The sequence below is a fragment of the Manis javanica genome, chromosome 1 (genome assembly GCF_040802235.1).
Source record: "Manis javanica isolate MJ-LG chromosome 1, MJ_LKY, whole genome shotgun sequence".
Taxonomy (NCBI): Eukaryota; Metazoa; Chordata; class Mammalia; order Pholidota; family Manidae; genus Manis; species Manis javanica.
In genome coordinates, this window is record NC_133156.1 from 6616964 (window position 1) to 6640828 (window position 23865).

General features: G+C 40.9%; 1 protein-coding gene across 7 annotated transcripts in view; it reads right to left on the reverse strand.

Moving 5' to 3' along the window:
• The window catches only part of CPAP (centrosome assembly and centriole elongation protein), a 56548-nt gene that overhangs the window by 15110 nt on the left and 17573 nt on the right, over window positions 1-23865 (reverse strand). For all 7 annotated transcript variants that reach the window (XM_017656933.3, XM_073222889.1, XM_017656929.3 and 4 more), the window contains 4 exons: window positions 23707-23839; window positions 20435-20600; window positions 7971-8213; window positions 4536-4620 (listed from right to left, as the gene is read on the reverse strand). In XM_017656933.3, coding sequence (XP_017512422.3) covers window positions 4536-4620; window positions 7971-8213; window positions 20435-20600; window positions 23707-23839 — 627 coding nt within the window. The remainder of the gene's footprint in view (window positions 1-4535; window positions 4621-7970; window positions 8214-20434; window positions 20601-23706; window positions 23840-23865) is intronic.

Here is a 23865-nt window from a genome sequence, read left to right on the forward strand (position 1 = left end):
AACAAGCTACAAGAAAACAGAAAGACAATTCCGTTAAATCAGGAATAAAATTAATGACCAGAAGTTCTTTACCAAAGAGATTGAAATGATAAAAAAGAACCCAAACAGAAATTCTGGAGCTGAAGAATTCAATGGATGAGATGAAGAATATAATAGAGAGCATCCGTAGTAGAGTAAAGCACATGGAAGAAAGAGTTAAGTGACCTGGAGTACAAGAATATAGAAATAATGCAGAGAGGGAACTAATACTGAAAAAGAGTAAAGAAAGCCAATGAGAACTATCAGATTCCATCAAAGAGGCAAATATTTGAATAATTGGGGTTCCAGAAGGAAAAAAGAGGAAGAAGGGCACAGAGAACTTACTTAAAGAAATAAAAGCTGAGAACTTTCCAAACATGGAGAATGACTTAGATACTCAAGTCCATGAAGCTAACATCCTATCATCTCAATGCAGAAAGACCTTCTACAGGACACATTCTAATGAAACTCGGATATCAATGATAAAGAAAGAATCTTGAGGCAGCCAGGGGAAAAAAGAAGTACCCTATAAAGGAACCCCTTTAGGTTGTCAGTAGGTTTCTCAGCAGAACTCTATAAGCCAGGAGAGAGCTGAATGATAAATTTAAAGTGATGAAAGATAAAAATTGCCAACCAAGCATATTTTATCTGGCAAAGTTCTTCATATTCTTCAAATATGGAGAAGAAATAAAGGCTTCCCCAGATGAACAAAGGATGAGGGAGTTTATCACCACTACCAGACCTGCCTTGCAAGAAAAATGCTCAAATGAGTTCTTCAAGCTGAACCAAAAAGACATGAATCAGTGACATGAAAACATACAAAGTACACACCACACTGATAAGGTGAAATCTTTATAGTCTGATATAGTAAATTCCAATTATATAAACAGGATGTATTAACCACTTAACTATAGTATAAAGGTTAAAGGAAAAGTATTAAAAATAGCTACAGCTACTGAAACTTGCTAACAAATACACAGCATAAAAAGAAATAAACTGTGATTATCAAAAATATAAAAGGGAAGGACTAAAAGAGCAGAGCCTGTTAGGTGAACAAAGAGAAGTTGCTTTTCTATCAGGATAGACAGTTCTGTGATATGTTTTATGTAAGCCTCATGGTGACCACAAGAAAAATACCTGGAGTAGACCCGCAAAGCAAAGGGGAAACAGAACACCATGGAGAATCACTAGTTTACAAAGGTAGGCTGAAACAGGGAAAAAGAAACAATGGAAATACAAAACAATCAGAGCACCATCAACAAGACAGCAGTATTAAGTCCTTATGTGTCAGTAACCAACTAAAGGTGAATGGATTGAATCCACCAACCAAAACGTAGAGTGGCTAGATGGATAAAAAACAAGCCCCAACTATACGCAGCCTCATCTCAGCAGTATATACAGACATGGGCTTGAAGCAAAGAGACGGAAGAAGGTATCCATGCAAAAGTAAACTGAAAGAAAGCGGCAGCAGCCATGCTCTTATCAGACAGGACATACTTGAGCCAAAAATGGTGACAAGAGACAAAGAAGGTTATTAGATGATATTAAAGGGGTCAATTTATCAAGAAGATATAACAATCATAAATACTTATGAACACAAATCAGAGCACCTAAATATATTAAGCAAATACTAACAGATCTGAAGGGAGAAATAGACAATGCAATGATGCAGGGAACTTCTATAGCCTATGCTGCAATGGATGATCACCCAGAGAAAATCAACAAAAAACACTGGAACTGACCTGCGCTTTAGACCAAACAAACTAAACAGACATATAAAGAATATTCCACCCAGCAACAGAATACATATTCTTCTCAAGTATACAGAGTATATTATATTCTCCAGGAGACAACATAAGTCACAAAACAATTCTTAGCAAATTTAAGACTGAAATCATACCAACTATCTTTTCTAACCACAATGGTATGAAATTACTAATCAACAAGAAGTAAACTGGAAAAGCTACAAATATCTGGAAAATACACACACCGAAAAATGAATGGAGCAAAGAAGAAATCAAAAGAGAAATTTAAAAAATGTATCAAAACAAACGAAAATGGAAACACAACATACCAAAGCCCATAGGATACTGCAAAAGCAGCTGAGAGGAAAGTTTTCAATGATAAATGCATATATGAAGGAATTAGAAAGATCTGAAATAAAAATCAAACTTTACACCTCTAGGACCTAGCCAAAGAAGAAGAAATTAAGACCAGAATTAGGAGAAGTAAGGAAATAATAAAGATCAGAGTTGAAATTATCAGATTGGAAAGTAAATGAAATAGATACAAGAAAAACAACAAAAAGGATCAACAAAACTAAGAGCTGGTATTTCAGAACGATAAACAAAATGACAAACCTTTAACTAGATTAATTAAAGGAGAGAAGACAACACAAATAAACAGAACTAGAGTTGAAAAAAGAGTTATTAAACTGATACTGCAGAAACACACAGGATCACAAGAGATCATCAAGCCGCTAAGAGATGGTATCTTAATTATTCTCTCCACTAAAAATGTGACAGAGGTGCTAACTGGCAATAATACTATAATATAAAAATGTATCAAATCAACATGTACAACTCAAATTTACACAACTTATATGTCAGATATATTTCAATAAAAAAATAATGTTGGTTTATCAAAAGATGTAGAGTAAAAAGAAACGCAGTATACTGGGAGAAGATATTTGCTATACATGTAATTGTTAAAGGATTATGATGGAGGTGGTTACCCTCCCACAAATCAAATAGAGAAAACAGACAACTCCATGGAATAACAAGTAAAAGACTGAATCATTTCCGTCTCAAAGAGGGAATCTAAAGAGCAACTAAACATAGGCAAAGGTGTTCAACATACTAAGTAATCAGGGTGATACAAATTAAAACTATAATGAGATATTATTACCTCTTCTACCAGACTGGCAAAAATTTAAGTCTGACAATACCAAGTATTAACAAAGTGTGGAGCAAAGAAAGCACTTACATTGCTGGTGAGAGAGTAAAATCATTTTGGAAAGTATTTTGGCAAAATCTGTCAGTGTTAAACATATTCCCCCAATTACCCAGAATTCCAGACCTAGTTATATGCCCTCTAGAAACGGATGTGTGTCCCAACAGTGTACAGGAATGTTTATAGCATCATTATTTAACATCCCAAAACTTAAATTTAACCATCAAAAGAATAGTAAATTGTAATATATTCATAACTGAAATACTCCCTTGCAGTGAAATCTAGTGAACTAGAGATCTGACCAACATGATTGAGTCTCAAACACAGCATATAATGAAAGGCAACATAGCACATACAGCACAACTACTCAGAAAGTTCAAAAACCAGTAAAACCTATTTTTAGGGCTGCAACCTGTGGGAGTAAAAACTACCAGGAAAAGCAATTGTAACGTGATCATGGAGGGAACAGCTTTGGGGTGCTAACCTATTTTATCTAGCTGGTGGTTATCCAAGTAGTTCCTTTATAATCATCAAGTTGCATATGTTATATCCACTTTCCTAAATTTAATTCACAAAAACGATTTCTAAAAATTGCGGGTAGATTCAGAGATCCAGTTGTGAAAACAAAAGTTCATAGGAGAAAATAGTATATTTGTGACATGAGGACTGAGATGGATTTCCTAAAGTCATGAAAAATAACTGATAAATTCAATATTAAAAGGAAAACATGTATAAAAAAACACAAACCAAAAAGCTGAACCCAGATTGGAAGAAGATATTGGCAGTGCTTGTAACTGACAAAGGATTAATATGCAGAATAATTAATTCATTAAGGAAAAACACTCCCACCCAACAAGTTTTAAATGAGCAAAAGAAACATAAAGGCAACTCACAGAAGAGGAAAACCAAATGTCCACATGACCCCACCAGCAATCAGAGAAATGCATATTAAAACTTCACTGACCCTCCCATTTCACACCTGACTGGCCCAAATTTTAAAGTCTGACCAGATCAAGGGTTGGTAAGCACAAAGAACATATTCTGCTGATGGTTAAAAAAAAAACCACTGGTAAAACCACTTTGCTAAGGGAAAACCTACAATTGCACAAACCTGCTATGACCCAGCATTCCACTTTTGATATGTGTCCTAGAGAAAATCACAGGATCAAGTCATGTTCTGCAACCCTATTCATTCCATTGACAAACCGGGACAAAACCTGAATGTCCATCAACAGCAAAAGTTAATTGAGGCAAATATACATGGAATCTGTACAGCTAATAAAATCAATAAACTAGAGGTTATGTAAGTGTGGGTAAGTCTTAAAATATTGAGAGAAAAAAGCAAATTGCAGAAAGATACAGAGTGTGAAACAGTACTATATTGATTTATGGACACAATATAGTAAAAGAATGAAAAACAAGGGCAGGAATACTGTCAGGGAGGAAATTAGTGGGGGAGTAGAATATACTGGCTCTAATTATATTTACATTTTATTTCTTAGGTGCAAATTCTCTATTCTTTAAATTCCTTAAATATTTTATAAAAAGATGATTCAACTTCTTACCTTGTGTTGGCAAATAATTTTTCTTATATTTTTCTACTTGGGTTCCTGAAGAAATTTGACTCTTTTGAAATCGAACTGATGAGCTCTATAGTATGAGATAATTTGGGAGACAAAATCAGCATCAGTCTACATATTAGCATAATGAATGAAACGTGCAGAGCTCAGCTTGCAACAAGAATGCTTCATGTTTGTTCATTTATGTTGTTTTCATTTGTCATTATAGGCCAGAGTGAGCAAGCCGTTGTCTAGGAATGAGTCATACACAAGCTTGTGTGCACACACACGTGTGCCTTTGGAACTGTATCCATTCTTCAAGTGAGGGTGTAACAGACAACATAAAACAAAACAGTCCTCTGTGACTGAGCAGATCAGCTAGAGAAGGCAGAAGGTCCTGGTCAACAAAAACTGGCCCTCCTGTGAACACGTCCCCGTCTTGCTCCAGCCCCGTAATGAGCCCTAGCTCCCCACTGAGAGGACCGTTCACCACTGTCCCCTCCCAGGGATGAAGTCTGTTGCCCTCAGAGCTCACGCCCCAGGCTTGGAGGTAGGGTAGATGTCTTCTTGTTCTCCATCAGCCCTTACAGCCAAATCTGTCTCTCTAACCCCAACCAGCCATGCCCCAGCTCCAAGCCCCACGTCTGCCTACTCAGCTGTCAGGTACCCCTCCTCTCCAGATGCCCCATGCCTCACTTACTGTTTGCTGACACACTCCCTCCAGTATGTACTCTGTCCTACCCTGCCATGCACTCCAACAGGCAAACTCTAGAACTCGTCATTATTAGTATCTGCAGTCATCAATAACTGCAAAAATCTTATTTTCAAATCATTCAAATCCATAATGTGGGGCATTCTACAAAAATAATAGGCCTGGTTTATTTAAAAAATCCAATGCCATTCAATAAAATACTGAGGTATTTAGGGGTGAGATGCCATGATTTCTACAATTACCTTTATGGTCCAGTAAAATACATACATATAAATACAGCAAATGCTAACAGTGGTTGAATCTAGGTGAGTATTCAGGTGCCCATCATACTCTTCTTTCAAATTTCTCTATTAGGGGAAGCTTTCATAAAGTTTTGGGGAGGAGAGGAAAATTCCATTTTCCAACTACCATATCCTGTCCTTCAGCTCATTCCTTCTAATACCCTAACTCCCACAATGCTTTCAGCCTGAAAACCACTGACCCACATAGGTTTCTGTGTCCCTCAAATGCCCTCCTCATCCGCCTCACACCCTGGGCCCCTGCAGTCGTTCGTGCTGCACACTGTTCACCTCCATGCCCCTCTCTCACTGTGTGGTATCCGCCTGGATGATCACACCTCTTCTAAAATGTAACTCTCCACCTCCCTACAACCAAAAAGCTGAACAGAAAACAGTAATGTAAACAGTTCTCACTTGAACTACATGATCTCTATATCCACGGATGCCCAAAGCAGCCTAGGAATCAAGCTACATTTCCTCAGCCCGTTGCTTCCCCTCTCTTCCACATGATGTCACACTTGCTCCATCTCCTCAAACCTCCTACAACTCCTCTATCCTCACCCGGCTGATGACCACTCTCCCACTTCCTTGAGAATGTTAACACATTCAGAGGGCACTTATTCCGACTGGTGCCACATGCCCGCCCTGGCCCCGGCCCCACACCTCTGTGCTCCTGGCCACGCCCAGCCCCCACCATCCCAAAGGCCCATCTCCTCTCACAATAAACACTCTTCAACAATTCTCCCACTTTCTGCTGCATCAGTATTGTCCTCTCTATTGAGTCAATTTTCCCATCTTAAAACATAAAAATACTTCCCCTACAGCCACTACCCCAGTTTGTCACTGCAGAGCTTCTCCACAAGCTGCCCTCATTCACGTATCCAGGCAGGCTTTCAGCTTCAACACGCCTCCACCTGGTAAATCCAATGGCTCATTTCCAGTCCTCGTCTTACCTAGCAGCTACCCTCCCACCCCTGAGGTCTGCTCTTCACTGGGATCTCAGGACATCACGCGGGCCTTTACTTTGTACTCCGAGTGTGCATTCTCTGCATCCCCCTCTTCTCACAGTCTAGCTCAGACGGACCTCCTAACTGCCCATGAGTTCAGCCTTGGTGACCTCTCCCGGCCCAGAGCTTCACCACATGTTCTGATGACCCCCGAACTTCAGGTTGCAACCCGACTTTCTCCTCAAATGGGTACAGCTGCTCCATCAACATACCCACCCGACATCCAGTAGGCATTTCAAACTTACCTCATCTAAACCCGAGCCCCTACTATCTGCGCCCCTGAGCAGTCATTGTTCTCGCAGTCTCTCAGTATTCGGAAACTGTTGTGCCAAAGCACTACACCAAACTGGAGGCCATTCCTACTCCCTTCTGGCTGTCACTCTCCATATCCAGTTCATCAGGAAACCCTGTCCATTTCCTACCCCTCCACTAACACTCCCCCAACCTGAGTCACCATCATCTCTGGTCTGAAATGCTTCAACAATCCCCACTGGTGTTCCTACTGCCCCTCAGTCTAAAGCCTCAGCAAGCGAGCTCACTACAAAAAGGATCAAGCCACCCGTTCAATCAAAGCCCTCCAAGGGTTCCCCATCTCGCCTGGGGAGAAAGTCCGGGTGCCCACACGCGTCTCTCTGGCATAAGGAGCTCTGCCCCCGCCACCCTCCGTCACAGCTCCAGTCTTGGTCTCCAGCCTCGGGCCGACCAGGCAGAGAGCCTCACTATGTACGCCTCTGCCGCCCTCGCCCAGCTCTCATACAGGCTCACACCCTCTTTGGGCACTCATTCCCAGCTGCTTTCCCAGTGAGGCCTTCCCTGGCCATCCCATCTGAGCCTGCAGCACCCCCGCCCCGGCAGTCACCCGCTTGCCTTTCCCACAGTTCCCATCACTGTGTCACACACCCTGGCTTTTATTTATCAATCTCATTTATGGCCTTGCTCCCGCCTCTAGAGTATAAATCCAAGAGTGCACGGAAGTGGTCTGCTCTCCGCATCGCTTGATCCCCAGTGCCTAAAAGCAGTGTTGGGAATACAGACAAACGAGAGACCAATTACTTGATTCAAAAGGATCACTGACCTGTTTTAAATGAAATTATCTCCCTACTGTGGTGTGATTCCTTTATAAAAATTATAAAATGAATCTGAAAACTATTTGCATAGCAGATTTTTTTTCATTTATGGTAAAATATGCCACAACTGTGGTAAAATATACATAACAAAAGTGACCATCTTAATCATTCTTAACTGAGTGCACAGTTCAGTGGCAGTAAACACATTCACACTGTCGTGCAGCCGTCACCACCACGCATCTCCAGAGCTCTCTTCATCTTGCAAAACTCCCTCCAGAAGTGGCAGCCACCTTTCCACTTCCTGTCTCTACAAACCTGACTGCTCGAACATTTAACATATCTCCGACTCAACAAAACCAGCTGGTCTCCACACCTACCATGGACCCATCTTTTTTCACAGCAGTTGCACACTGACCCAACTTGGCACTGCTCTCAGTAGCCTCTGCTTTCTTCCAGGCATCTAGTCGGAATCTTTCCATCACTTTTATTTCTTCCCGGAGGTCTGTGTTCTCTTTGACCAACATTTCTATCTGGCTTCTAAGACGGCCATGTGTGCTTGACCATTTTGCTTCCTTTCTTTTCAGATCTTCCTGTAAATCTGCTATCTGCTGTTTCAAAACCTCTCAAAAGAAAAGCATTATTAGAATTAAAATAATGCAACAGAAGAGACACATCAACAAAACAGAATAGTTAGCCTAGTACAGAAAGCAGAAAAGCGAAGGCTTAGTCAATCACATTTAAATAACATTGGGTTTCTCAGGAAGGGGGATAGACGTTCGAGGTAGAGCCTCACCTCATACCATCAACAAAATTAATTCCAGAAGGAGGCAAACATCGCTTAGGAGTTCACTGCAGTAACACTTCTAAGAGGTAATAATGGTCTAAACTAAGACATCAGAAATGAAAGAAGATTCAAAGTCAAACTACCAGCTCAGAAAACCGAGTCTATTTGGAATTCATGAAAGAGGTTTTAAGAAAATGAGTTGCTTTAGATGGATTAAGTATGTAAGTGAAGAAACCCCTGGAAATGTCTAGAAGCAATCTGACGTCAGAACTAGGGAGAGATGGTCACCCACCGGCATATGCAGGTGCAGGTTTGGAGAGTGACTGAGAGCTGAGGAAGGGAGCAGAGACAGGAGCGAGAGGGCGTCCCCAGCCAAGTGCCACTCAGACACAAGGCGGAGGCAGCAAAGGGCCGTAACCACCTCCCACACGCGTGGCCCTTGCCTGTCCGCCATTCTCACGTAAGCCTCACAACAGCCAACAAAGCAGCCCAGGGGAAAGGGGAGGAAACTAGGGCTTTTAAAGGAACCTCTTCCTCAGGTGTGGCATCGCACGCAGAGCGCGGACTCTGAACCAGGCAACTTCGAGGCTCGAGTCCCAGTTCTGGGCGCTGAAAGCTCTTGGGACAAAGTCATTAACCTCCCTGAACGTAAGTCTCCCTATTTATAAATTGTGGTTTCTGACCAATAAATGAGAAATTTCTAACATTTTTAAGCATTGAGCATTTTTATCATGCAGGAAAACAGACTTATTAGTACTAAAACTCTAGCTTAAGTCAAAATAGGTTAAGAATTCAAAGACAAATCAGCCAAGGATAAATACTCTATGATATTGCTTGTTTGTGGAATATTGGGGGGAAAAGCCAGTATCACAGAAAGAGAACAGAATGGTAGGTGCCTGGGGCAAGGGAGAGGGAAATGGGGGGATGGAGGTCAAAGGGTACAAACTGTCAGTCACAAGAAGAGCAGGTTCTTCTGTCCAGCAGGGTGCCCGCGCTTGATGGTGTTGTACTTGGAAGTGGCTGAGAGTAGACCGTAAGTCCTCTCGTGACAAGAGAACAACTAACAGTGTGAGGTGACAGATTAATGATCTGGATCTTGGTAATCATTCTACGGTGTATATGTGTATCAAATCATCACACTGTACATTTTAAATACGTGTAACTATAGTTTTGAATTATTCCTCAACAGTTAAAAGAATTCAATCGCAATTTATATTTATAAAATACCTACTATCAGGTACTGTTTTAGGTCCCAGGAATACAAAGAATAAAAAAGATTGTAGGGAAACTAACATGAGGTGACAGGGCTATAGGAGAAATGGCGAAGACGGGGGTGGGGGTGGGGGCAGTGTGCACAGAAGGCAAGCCACGTCACTAACCGTGTTAGGAACCACCCAACAAATGCCTCGTGGAGGGGGAGAACAAGCCTGGTGGCTGTCGGTGGGAGAGCTTTCCCAGAAGCACAGCGAATACACCAGGGTGTGGGGTGCCTGGTACAGTCACAGCACAGCAAGGAGGCCGGTGAGCTCAGAAAGAATGAGCAACACGGAGGAGGAGGCAGTGACGTGAGGAAGCCAAGGATGCCGGTCACACAGGAACTGGAGGCCGTCCTGGGGTCGGAGCCACTGTAGGGCAGGGTGAGAGAGGGGACCTAACTGGCTTCCTCATGAGGAATCACTGGCCACTGCATGGAAAAGAAACCACAGATAGGGCAAGAGTGGAGGCCAGGTGGACAGCCAGTCCATCAGTTCAGATGGCAACTCAAATCTGGGAAGCTTTCTGCAGCAGAGCATGGAGTAGGAAAGAAAAAGAAAAGAACAATTCTAAGTTTCTGGCCCAGACACATGGAAGGTCAGGGTTGCTGTCACTTGAGATGCAGATGATGGAAGGGAAGATCTGTTTACTTCGAGACATGCTGAGGTGAAATGCCTAGTAGTTAGTCTGATACACCAGTAGAGAGCTGTATGGGCCAGGGTTTAAGTCTGGGACTCTTTAGCATATAGATCATGATTTAAGCCAGGAAACTCATCTGAGATCATCAAGGAGAGTAGGACCTCCTCCCTGTGAGATGAACTCCAGCATTAAGTTAGAGATGAGGAAAAGCAAATGAGAAGAGGGCAAGTGATCAGCCAGGTAAGGGAAAACCCAGAGCACTTGGCATCCGAAAGTCAGGCCAAGGAAGCTGTGATGAGGAGTTGCCGCTGCTGACAGCCCAGCCGCACAAGGGATGAGCAGAGCCACCAGGTCTACGTCGGGGAGGGCCGGGGAGCTGGACAGGAGCAGGCTCAGAGCAGCAGTAGAGCTGGAAGCCACCCTGAAGTGTGTGCAGAGAAAACAGGAGGCAAGGTCTGGAGAGGACACTTCCAAGGAGCTTTGCTGCAGAGGAACAAGGAGATAGGATTGTGGCTGATGGGGACGTGGGGGTGAGATAGATTTTAAGAACAGCAAGTGTGTACACCGATGAGAAGATTCTAGACTGGAAACTGTAGGCCAGAGGAGGAGGAATGCTGGAGCAAGCTGCAGGTGAGGAAGGGGCAAAGACCTGGCACACAGGCAGGCCCTCACTGACAGGTACAGACAGCTCATCTCAGGAAAGGGGGCAGCAGAGACTCAGATGCCAAGGTGGCACCGAGGGTAAGATTGGAAGGAAGTTCTTGGCCAAGGAGAAAGCACCATCCGCAAGGGAGGGTGAGGCCACAGGTTGGAGGGTTCGAGAATGGTGGAAGTATGAAACAGTCCTCTAGGAGAGGTGAGAGGGGTAAGGATGGAAACATCCAGGCCCACCTGTGGTTCATGCTTACAACTTTAAAATGAGCCTGTTCTCCATGAAATTTGTCTTCCAGCCAAGTTTAAGTGTCATGGGCAGAGATGGAGTAGAAAGGAAATGCCAGAGTTGCAGTTTTGCCAAAAAAATACAATGACTTGAGAATAGGGAGCAGAGAAATCCTTTAAGGTAATGGTTATAGTGACTGACTCTGGGGTTAAGAACGTAAGAGAGTAAATAGGATCAATGGACGCGAAGGTCCTAATGGGACTGAAAGATCACTGGATCTAGAGTAATGGGGTGGGGGGGGAACAAATGACAATGTGCTTGGCTGAAAAAAGCTAACAAATGATGTTTAAAATAATGACTAAGTTTATTAGTATTAATAATGGGAAAAAAGGTCCTCCAGGCTTAAAGCTATGGAAAACATAATCAAAGATAGGCTTACTGAAGCAGGTTTTCACTAAAAGACCAGTAAGTCACACCAATGAGCAGAAAGAGAAAGATTACTGTTAGACAGAGCAAACGACAGACAGATGTGAAGCTGGGCCGGAAAGACTGAGCAAAGGGTCCTCCCAGGGGACAGCTCAGGCTTCAGGGCGGAGGAAGGAACATCACTAGGGAGGTCTTCACGGCACGCTACAGACTCTGCATTTCATCCCAAGGGGAAGCAGCTGAAGGATTTCAGCAGGAGAACTTGAGATTTCACAAAGGAAGATCACTCTGAAAGCACAGAAGGACAGCAGAGAGGAAAGGGGGAGACAGAAACTGAAGCTAAGAGGCTAGGCAAGAAGCGAACACAGGTCAGACATGAGAAGAGGGGGAGAGAAAGCGTCAGGATGAAAAAGACATGAAGAAGAAGATAAAGTCAGAACTCACTGTCTGGTGGGGTCTGCAAGTGGAAGCAGCCCTGACTACACCCCAAGTGAGTGGACAGAAAGTCAGAAGGAAAGGCGGATTCAGTAGGCACAGGCAAAGCAAGTCTGACACACCCAGACAGAGCTGGCGGCTCCCTCTATGGCCCCTCACCGTCCCTGGACCCTCAAACACCTGCTGACTCAAAACAGATTCCCAGCTCTGTAGTTCAGCAGAGATCCAACTCAAAGTCAATGTGGAAACTGTCAAGGAAACCTCACTGAATAAAGTGAAAATCAGAATGAAGGCACATACATGATCAAGATAGAAAAATCAATGTGACCTCATGCATTCAGGAAGACCCTGCCCTTGCCCAGCTCTTCCACTACATCAGACTCGGCCCCACTGAACCTCAAGTGGGTGCCACTGGTACGATAAAAGGCACAGGTCTCCTTGGAGGATGGTCGTTTCAGATCTGGGGTAGGCTTAGGGGAAAAAAGCAAAAAACAGATGCTCTAAAATAATCAGTTGTTACAGGAAGCAGGGATACTTTCAGAAATTCAAGGGCAGTGGCAATGATGACAGACAAGGGAGCCAATGTACTTAAAGGTGCTCCCCCTGGTTAAGCTAGGACCTCCTGATACTCCAAAAGGAAATCTTATAATTAATTAAAGTAACTTGTGTTTGTGAAAGGCTATAAATCAATAATGATGAATGTAAATTCCAGGATAGAAATGTCTTATTCATCACCAATTCCCTGGTGTTTAGAACAATATCTAGTCATAAAGCATTCTCAATAAATTTGCTGAATGAATGAATACCCAAAAGAAAAGAGCTAATATTCTTAAAAACAACTATAATATACAGGAAGGTCAAATATATCATTTCTTTATTCTTTTAATAACTTAATAAGTAGAAAAGTATCAATAAATACAGTTTTGTTTTCTGTTAAGTATATATCTGTTTTTAAAATACGTATTTGCATAGTAGAAATAGAAAGAAGGGTAAATACAAGAACCTATAAATAAACTAAATAGTGTAAGGAAATAAAAAGTAACTGTACCAAAAATAGAAAAAAATAATGAATATTCATGGTCACACATGAAAATCAAATCTGAAAAGGGCCCAATAATTAAATCTACACCATCAAAGTAGAAAGAAGGTTCAAGAATAAGTTCCAAAATTATGAAATAGGTTGAAGTCCAACATATTAGATATTAAAAAACAAGCATTAAACAAAACCTAACAGCCCATGTTTCTCCCACATGAATAAATAGGATCAAACACCCTAATCAATATGGCATGTGATAACATGCTATAGATAACAGACGAGCTTGTTCAAGGATGGCATACCCCTGAGAAAGGAAGAAAGCGGAGGATGGGACTCAAAAATATTAGCACTTAAATATGGAAGTGGAAGGTGAGTTTGCATTTATGCCATAAGCAATGGATAGCCATTTAGAGTTTTTCTTTTGGTAGACTGAAATTTTACTTTTAATGAAGTCCAATATATCCATTTTTTTCTTTTAAACTTAGTCCTTTGTCTTCTCTTGAAATCTTTGCACATACCGATGTCATGAATATATTCACTTGTTTTTTTCTAGAAGGTGTAGTTTTAGTTAGAAATACATTAGTTCTTCAGAGACTCCATGGGACTAGTGGTTACCAAAGGTGAGGGGTGTGGCAGGGTGGGTGGGGAGGGAGGGAGAAGGGGACTGAGGGGCATTGTGTTTAGTACACATGGTGGGGGGGATCAAGGGGAGAAGAGAGTAGCACAGAGAAGGGACATAGTGGATCTCTGGCAACTTGCTGCACTGATGGACAGTGACTGCATTGGGGTATGGGTGGGGACTTGATAATACAGGTGAATGTAGTAACCACATTGTTTTTTCATGTGAAACCTTCATAAGAGTGTATATCAATAATGCCTTAATTAATAATAGAAAAAAGAAATACATTAGTTCTTTTTAACTACTACATTATTTCTCTGATCATGTCCATTTCTAAAGTTGAAATGATAATTTGGCCTATCAGTTTATAAGTTTTGGAATTAAAAACCTAGTCAATATACAGGTCTTAAATTATTATAAATGAACAGAATCAACAGTATTGGTGTATAGTGGGTCAGCAGATTAACACAACATTATTCTGGTGAATTTCCAACTCCTTGCTTGTTAATTCATCCACGTCATTATTGTAGGTTTTTTTTTTTGGAAGCCTTTAGTAAGAGAAGAATTGCTATATTTTACTCTTGAGAAATCAGACTACCATGGGATTAAAGATGGCGGTGTGAGAGGAGAGACAGAGGCTTCCTCCTAAAACTGGATACAATTAGAAAATTTAATTGGCGCAACTAATCCTGAGAGAGCAACAGGAAAGAGGTCGGCGCCAGACTGCACACACCTGGAGAGAAGAGCAGACCTCAGCTAATGGGGTAATGTACCAGAGCTGTGGCTCAGCAGGACCTGAGCCACTCCCCCACCCCAGCTCACCAGCAGGAGGAAGAGAAACCAAGCAGGGAGGGAGTAGAAGGCTTCAGACTGCTGAATACCTAGCTCCCGAGTCCTGAGCTGGGAGCACAAACCTACATTTCACGGTGCTTTCATGAGACTCACATGACTACTGGGTTGGAAAGTTAATACGGGCAGAGTTCCTGGGGAGCCTGGGATTCCGGCTGCTTGTGGAAAGCAGTGATCCATATCCGGCTGCTCTGGGACAAAAACTTATACCTGTGTGACCGGCACACTGGCTCAGGCAGTGAAAACAGGCACAGCAGCCGGGAGGCAGGGGGAACACCTCTTTCCTTCCCCCAGGTACCGGTACTGCTCCCCTGAGACCCCCGACATTGCTTCAGGGGCTGAGCAGCTTCAGTATAGAGCTTCTGGACACTAGAGGGCGCTATACACAAACATGAACCGCCAAAGGAACCTTGTCCAGAGTAAAATTGTTAATACAACTCCCGAGAAAGATTTAAATGATATGGACCTCGTGACTCTTCCGGAAAGGGAGTTCAAAATAAAAATCATCAATATCCTAATGGAGGTACAGAAAGACATCCAAGAACTCAGGAATGAATTCAGGTCAGAGATCCAATCGTTAAAGAACACGATGGAGGGTATTAAAAGCAGGTTGGATACGGTGGAGGAGACAATAAATGAAATAGAAACCACAGAAGAGGAATACAAAGAAGCTGAGGCACAGAGAGAAAAAAGGATCTCTAAAAATGAAAGAATATTGGGAGAACTGTGTGACCAATCCAAGCAGAACAATATTCACATTATAGGGATACCAGAAGAAGAAGAAGAAGAGAGAGAGAAAGGGATAGAAAGTGTCTTTGAGGAGGTAGTTGCTGAAAACTTCCCCAATCTGGGGAAGGACATAGTCTGTCAGGCCATGGAGATCCACAGATCCCCCAACACAAGGGACCCAAGGAAGACAACAGCAAGACACATAGTAATTAAAATGGGAAAGATCAAGGATAAGGACAGACTGTTAAAAGCAGCCAGAGGCAGAAATAAGATCACACACAAAGGAAAACCCATCAGACTATTATCAGACTTCTCAGCAGAAACCTTACAGGCCAGAAGGGAGTGGCATGATGTATTAAATGTCATGAAGCAGAAGGGCCTGGAACCAAGATTACTTTATCCAGCAAGATTATCATTTAAATTTGAAGGAGGGATTAAACAATTTCCAGATAAGCAAAAGCTGAGAGAGTTTACCTCCCACAAACCATCTCTGCAGTCTATTTTGGAGGGACTGCTATAGATGGAAGTGTTCCTAGGGTTGGATAGCTGTCACCAGAGGTAGTAAAACCACAGTAGGGAGGGTAGAGCAGCTGATTGAGAGGCAAATGCAAAATTAAATTGACTATCCCCAAAGTCAAATCAAGGGATAGACAAAAAGTACAGAATTTGATACCTAATATATAAAGAATGAAGGAGGAAGAAAAAGGAGGAGAAATAGAAAAGAACCTTTAGATTGTGTTTGTTAAAGCATACTAAGTGAGTTAAGTTAGACTCTTAGATAGTAAGGAAAGTAATCTGGAACCTTTGGTAACCACGAATCTAAAGCCTGAAATGGCAATAGGTACATACCTATCGATAATCACCCTAAATGTAAATGGACTGAATGCACCAATGAAAAGACATAGAGTCACTGAATGGATAAAAAAACAAGCCCCATCTATATGCTGCTTACAAGAGACTCACCTCAAACCCAAAGACATGCACAGACTAAAAGTCAAGGGATGGAAAAAGATATTTCATGCAAACAATAGGGAGAAAAAAGCAGGTGTTGCAGTACTAGTATCAGACAAAACAGACTTCAAAACAAAGAAAGTAACAAGAGATAAAGAAGGACATTATATAATGATAAAGGGCTCAGTCCAACAAAAGGATATAACCATTGTAAATATATATGCACCCAATACAGGAGCACCAACATATGTGAAAGAAATACTAACAGAATTAAAGGAGGAAATAGACTGCAATGCATCCATTTTAGGAGACTTCAATACACCATTCACTCCAAAGGACAGATCCACCAGACAGAAAATAAGTAAGGACACAGAGGCACTGAACAACACACTAGAACAGATGGACCTAACAGACATCTACAGAACTCTAAACCCAAAAGCAACAGGATACACATTCTTCTCAAGTGCACATGAACATTCTCCAGAATAGACCACATACTAGGCTACAAAAAGAGCCTCAGTAAATTCCAAAATACTGAAATCCTACCAACCAACTTTTCAGACCACAAAGGTATAAAACTAGAAATAAATTGTACAAAGAAAGCAAAAAGGCTCACAAACACATGGAGGCTTAACAACATGCTTCTAAATAGTCAATGGATCAATGACCAAATTAAAATGGAGATCCAGAAACATATGGAAATAAATGACAACAACAACACAAAGCCCCAACTTCTGTGGGACGCAGTGAAAGCAGTCTTAAGAGGAAAGTATATAGCAATCCAGGCATATTTCAAGAAGGAAGAACAAACCCAAATGAATAGTCTAATATCACAATTATCAAAATTGGAAAAAGAAGAACAAATGAGGCCTAAAATCAGCAGAAGGAGGGACATAATAAAGATCAGACAATAAACAAAATTGAGAAGAATAAAACAATAGAAAAAATCAATGAAACCAAGAGCTGGTTCTTTGAGAAAATATACAAAATAGATAAGCCTCTAGCCAGACTTATTAAGACAAAAAGAGAATCAACACACATCAACAGGATCAGAAATGAGAAAGGAAACATCACGACGGACCCAACAGAAATACAAAGAATTATTAGAGAATACTATGAAAACCTATATGCTAAGAAGCTGGAACACCTAGAAGAAATGGACAACTTCCTAGAAAAATACAACCTTCCAAGACTGACCAAGGAAGAAACACAAAATCTAAACAAACCAATTATCAGCAAAGAAATTGAAGCGGTAATCAAAAAACTACCCAAGAAAAAAACACCCGGGCCAGATAGATTTACCTTGGAATTTTATCAGACATACAGAGAAGATATAATACCCATTCTCCTTAAAGTTTTCCAAAAAACAGAAGAGTAGGGAATACTCCCAAACTCCTTCTATGAAGCCAGCATCAACCTGATACCAAAACCAAGCAAAGACCCCACCAAAAAAGAAAATTACAGACCAATATCCCTGATGAACATAGATGCAAAAATACTCAATAAAATTTTAGCAAACCAAATTCAAAAATATATCAAAAGAATCATACACCATGACCAAGTGGGATTCATCCCAGGGATGCAAGGATGGTACAACATTTGAAAATCCATCAATATCATCCACCACATAAACAAAAAGAAGGACAAAAACCACATGATCATCTCCATAGATGCTGAAAAAGCATTTGACAAAATTCAACATCCACTCATGATAAAAACTCTCAAACAAAATGGGCATAGAGGGCAAGTACCTCCACATAATAAAGGCCACATATGATAAACCCACAGCCAACATCATACTGAACAGCGAGAAGCTGAAAGCTTTTCCTCTGAGATCGGGAACAAGACAGGGATGCCCACTCTCCCCACTGTTATTTAACATAGAACTGGAGGTCCTAGCCACGGCAATTAGACAAAAAAAAAAAATACAAGGAATCCAGATTGGTAAAGAAGTTAAACTGTCACTATTTGCAGATGACATGATATTGTACATAAAAAACCCTAAAGACTCCACTTCAAAACTACTAGAACTGATATTGGAATACAGTAAGGTTGCAGGGTACAAAATTAACACACAGAAATCTGTGGCGTTCCTATACACTAACAATGAATCAATAGAAAGAGAAATCAGGAAAACTATTCCATTCACAATTGCATCAGAAAGAATAAAATACCTAGGAATAAACCTAACCAAAGAAGTGAAAGATCTATACCCTGAAAACTATAATACACTCTTAAGAGAAATTAAAGAGGACACTAACAAATGGATACTCATCCCATGCTCCTGGCTAGGCAGAATTAATATAATAAAAATGGCCATCCTGCCCAAAGCAATATACAGATCAAATTACCAACAGCATTCTTCAATGAACTGGAACAAATAGTTCAAAAATTCATATGGAACCACACCCCGAATAGCCAAAGCAATCCTGAGAAGGAAGAATAAAGTGGTGTGGGGGGGTTCTCACTCCCCAACTTCAAGCTCTACTACAAAGCCATAGTAATCAAGACAGTTTAGTACTGGGACAAGAACAGAGCCACAGACCAGTGGAACAGATTAGAGACTCCAGACATTAACCCAAACATATATGGTCAATTAATATTCGATAAAGGAGCTATGGACATACAATGGGGAAATGACAGTCTCTTCAACAGATGGTGCTGGCAAAACTGGACAGCTACATGTAAGAGAATGAAACTGGATCACTGTCTAAGCCCATACACAAAAGTAAATTCAAAATGGATAAAAGACCTGAATGTATGTCATGAAACCATAAAACTCTTAGAAAAAAACAGGCAAAAATCTCTTGGACATAAACATGAGTGACTTCTTCATGAATATATCTCCCTGGGCAAGGAAAAGAAAAGCAAAAATGAACAAGTGGGACTATATCAAGCTGAAAAGCTTCTGTACAGCAAAGGATACCATCAATAGAACAAAGAGGTATCCTACAGTATGGGAGAATATATTCATAAATGACAGATCCAATAAAGGCTTGACATCCAAAATATATAAAGAGCTCACACACCTCAACAAACAAAAAGCAAATAATCCAATTAAAAAATGGGCAGGGGAGCTCAACAGACAGTTCTCCAAAAAAGAAATTCAGATGGCCAACAGACACATGAAAAGATGCTCCCCATCGCCAGTCATCAGAGAAATGCAAATTAAAACCACAATGAGATATCACCACACACCAGTAAGGATGGCTACCATCCAAAAGACAAACAACAACAAATGTTGGCGAGGTTGTGGAGAAAGGGGAACCCTCCTACACTGCTGGTGGGAATGTAAATTAGTTCAACCATTGTGGAAAGCAATATGGAGGTTCCTCAAAATGCTCAAAATAGACTTACCATTTGACCCAGGAATTCCACTTCTAGGAATTTACCCTAAGAATGCAGCAGCCCAGTTTGAAAAAGACAGATGCACCCCTATGTTTATCGCAGCACTATTTACAATAGCCAAGAAATGGAAGCAACCTAAGTGTCCATCAGTAGATGAATGGATAAAGATATGGTACATATACACAAGGAATATTATTCAGCCATAAGAAGAAAACAAATCCTACCATTTGCAACAACATGGATGGAGCTAGAGGGTATTATGCTCAGTGAAATAAGCCAATCAGAGAAAGACAAATACCAAATGATTTCACTCATCTGTGGAGTATAAGAACAAAAGAAAAACTGAAGGAACAAAAAAGCAGCAGAATCACAGAACCCAAGAAGGGACTAACAGTTACCAAAGGGAAAGAGACTGGGGAGAATGGGAGGGTAGGGAGGGATAAGGTCGGGGAAGAAGAAAGGGGTTATTATGATTAGCATGTATAATGTTGGGGGTGGGGGAAAGGGGGGGCTTTGCAACACAGAGAAGACAAGTAGTGATTCTACAACATCTTACTATGCTGATGGACAGTGACTGTAATGGCATTTGGTAGGGGGGACATGGGGTAGGGGAGAGCCTAGTAAACGTAATGTTCTTCATGTAATTGTAGATTAATGATAACAAAATTTTTAAAAAAATGTTTTTAAAATTTAAAAGAAAAAAAAAAAGAAGAATCAGACTACCAAACATGTTCCTGACACAGCGCCTCAGGGTGATTATTTTTTAAGTCAATGGATGATTAATAAATTGATACCTAATTTCTCTTTGACATATCAATGACTCAGAGATTCTTACAAGATCATCACCTTTACTAACTTACATGATTATCACATAATGAACTGGTAGCATACCTGTATTTCTTCACGTTCCTTTTTATCTGGAAAAGTTCTTGCAACTGTAGTATAGTTTTCAAAAACTTTGCGTTCCTTTTGTAGTTTCCTCCTTTCCTCCTTTTTAAACTCTTCTATTCGAGCCAATTCTTTTGCTTTCTGTTGTTCAAAGTCTGCAATTTCTTTCCTAAAATGACATGTTATCATTTAAGGGGACCATCTCTATAAAGTAACCTATATGTGCTACTGAAATGAACACCAGTGGCAGCCTAAAATTGAGGAGCTACTAGCCAATCCCATCTTCAATCCACAGTGCTGAAGTAAATAAGAGTCAATTAACTCAATAAGGCATTCCTCCAACAAGCATCACTGAGCACCTACTATAAATCATGTGCTACACCAGGTACTGGAGAAACCACAGTGAAAAAAAAATCCTTACTCCTGTGAAGCTTCTAATTCTAATGGGAGAGACAGACCATAATAAACAAGGCAGGTAAATAAATATATGGAAAACAAGAAAAGAATGAGGTTTTACTAGGACACATTAGGGTAGGAGGCTATAATTATTGATGGACTCATCTTGCTGAAATAATATTTGAAGCAAAACCTGAAGGAAGTGAGAGAACAGCCATGAGGATTTCTGGACAAAACAGCTCATCAGGCAGAGGGAACACCACATGCAAAAGCCCTAGGGTAGGAATATGCTTGATGTGTTCAAAGAACAGTGTGGCTGTAAGAGACTATGCAAGAGAGAATAGTTGGATAAAATTAAAAAAAAAAAAAAAAAGAGGGACAGATAAATTGGGATCTTATAGAGCCCTGTGAGAACTTTAGTATTTAGCTTAGGAGAATCTTGGTCAGAGGAACCGTCAGCTCAGGCTCCCTCTGGATGCCGTGTTAGGAGCATAAGGAGGGTGATGCCAGCAGGGTGGTGGAACAGGTGGTCCTTGCTCACATCCTCCTTCACAAAAAAATAATCTAACAGGCATCCATGGACAACAGAGTTTTTGTGGAAGCACCACAATCCAGGGTAAGAGGCTAAGAAACCCCAGTGAAGCCTAAGATTGAGGACAAACACTTTGAGAATATGGGCTTATGCCCCAGTGACAGGCTTACAAAATGTGGTCCTGGCTGCAGACCAAACACAGTCCAGCTCCAGCCCCATCCAACAAAGGACCCACAAGAGGAGCCATGCCCATCCAAGACCCTGGTAACCGCCCACAGACCTTAGCCCTAACTACAAATACTGAAAGAGCCCTGCAGCTTGGCGCCAGCCCTGCCCAGTCAGGAACCCTGCCCAGGAGGACGCCTGGGAACCACACACCCGTCTTCACCCCTATTAACAGACCCACTGTCTGCAGACTCAACGGCAGATCCGTAAGTAGCTCCAGGACCTAGCTCCAGTCCTGTCCAACTGGGAATCTAGCAGGGGCTATACCTGCCTGCACCCCTGGGAACAGGCCAGCCAAATGCAGACCCAACAGCAGTCACACGATCCAACTACAAACCCACTCAACTGTGATCCTGGAGACAAACCCATCAGTCCAGGGGTCCAGGAGGAGAAGGTCTTCACCTGCCAAAACCTTTCTGTAAAGAAAGGAAGAGGTGTTTGTTTTCTCAAATGCAAACACATCAGCACACAGCTATGTGGATCACAAAGAAGCAGGCAGACATGACCTTACCAAAGGAAACTGAAAAAACTCTAGTGACCAACCCCCAAAAATGGAAATATACAAATTGTTTGACAAATAATTCAAAATAATTGTTTTAAGGAAGTGCAGCAAGCTATAAGAGAACACAGATAAACAACTCAACAAAAACCAGGAAAATAATACATGAAACAAAATGAGAAGTTCAACAAAAAGGGAGAAATCACAAAAAAACAAACAGAAATCCTGGAGCTGACAGAAGATTCAGTCATGCAGAGGAAAGAATCTGTAAATTTGAAGACAGGTATTCTGAAGTTATCCAGTCAGAGGAGAAAAAAGAAAAAAGAAAGAAAAAGAGTGAAGAAAACCTATGGATTTCTGAGACACCATAAATGACCCAATATACTCATAAGCAGTCTCAGAAGGAAAAACCACAAAATCGACAAACCCTAGCTAGACTAAAAAAAAGAGAGAAGACTCAAATAAAATCCTAAGTGAAAGAGGAGACATTACAACAGATGGCTCAGAAACAAAAAGGACCATACTCTAAATAATTATATTCCAAAAAATTAGATAACCTTAGAAGAAATAAATTCCTAGAAACATACAACCCACCAAAACTGAATCTAGAAGAAATAGAAAGCCTAAACAGACCAAAAACAAGACCTGGATCGGTGATCAAAAACCTCCAACCAAGTCCAGGGTCAGGTGGCTTCACTGGTAAATTCTACCATTCAAAGAAATAACAATTCTCTTTAAAAAAAGAAGGAACACTCCCAAACTCTTTATGAGGCCAGTTCACTCTGATACCAAAGCCAGATAAAGACACCACAAGAAAAGAAAGCTACAAGCTAATATCCCTAATGAGCACAGATGTAAAAATCCTCAGTAAAATACTAGCACACCAAATTCAACAGCATGTTAAAACGATTATACACCATGACCAAGTAGGATTCACCCCTGGGATGCACGACTGGTTCGACATATGCAAGTCAATTAATGTGATATAAATTGGTACAGCCACTACAGAAGTAAGTATTATGGTTCCTCAAAAAATTGAGCATAGAATTACTATATGACTATATGATCCTTTGATTCTACCCCAGGTGGATATCCAAAAGAATTAAAAGCAGACACTTTGACCGATGTTGTACACCCATGTTAACAGCAGCGTTATTCACAATAATTAAGACAGAAACAACCCAAATGTCCAGCTGCAGCCAAGGAAAGCCAACAACCCACAGCCACCACTAGCAGACAGGTGAGAAAGCACAGCTCTACCGATGCATCAGCTTCCGACTTTTAGTCTCCAGAACTCTAAGAAAACTAATTCCTGTGTTTTAAGGCACCCAGTTTGTATGTACTCAGTTGCAGTAACTCTAGTAGCACGTGAATTTATAGCTCCAAACTGCTTTTCAGATTTCAATTTATGATCTCATTACTAAGAGATCTCCTGTTTTAGCAGATTCTTGAACACAATAGGTCATTTTATTTAATTAAAAAGTTTCTAAGTGAATACAGATTTCACTTTCTTTTCATTTACATTGCTTGATTGACAAAAACTGTTTTAAATATTTTAGATTTAATCTTAAAGATAAAATTGAATCACTGTATATTTTTACCAACTTACAGACCCTAACTTACCTGAACTTTTCCAAGGCCTTTTCCCTTTCAAAGCGAAGTTTAGCTAAAGATGTGTTCTCAGCCTTAAATTTTTCTATTTCTGTTTCTAATTCAATAACTTTCTCTCTCAAAACTTGAGATCTAGTACTGTCACCTATAAAAGAGACCATAAAATTGAAC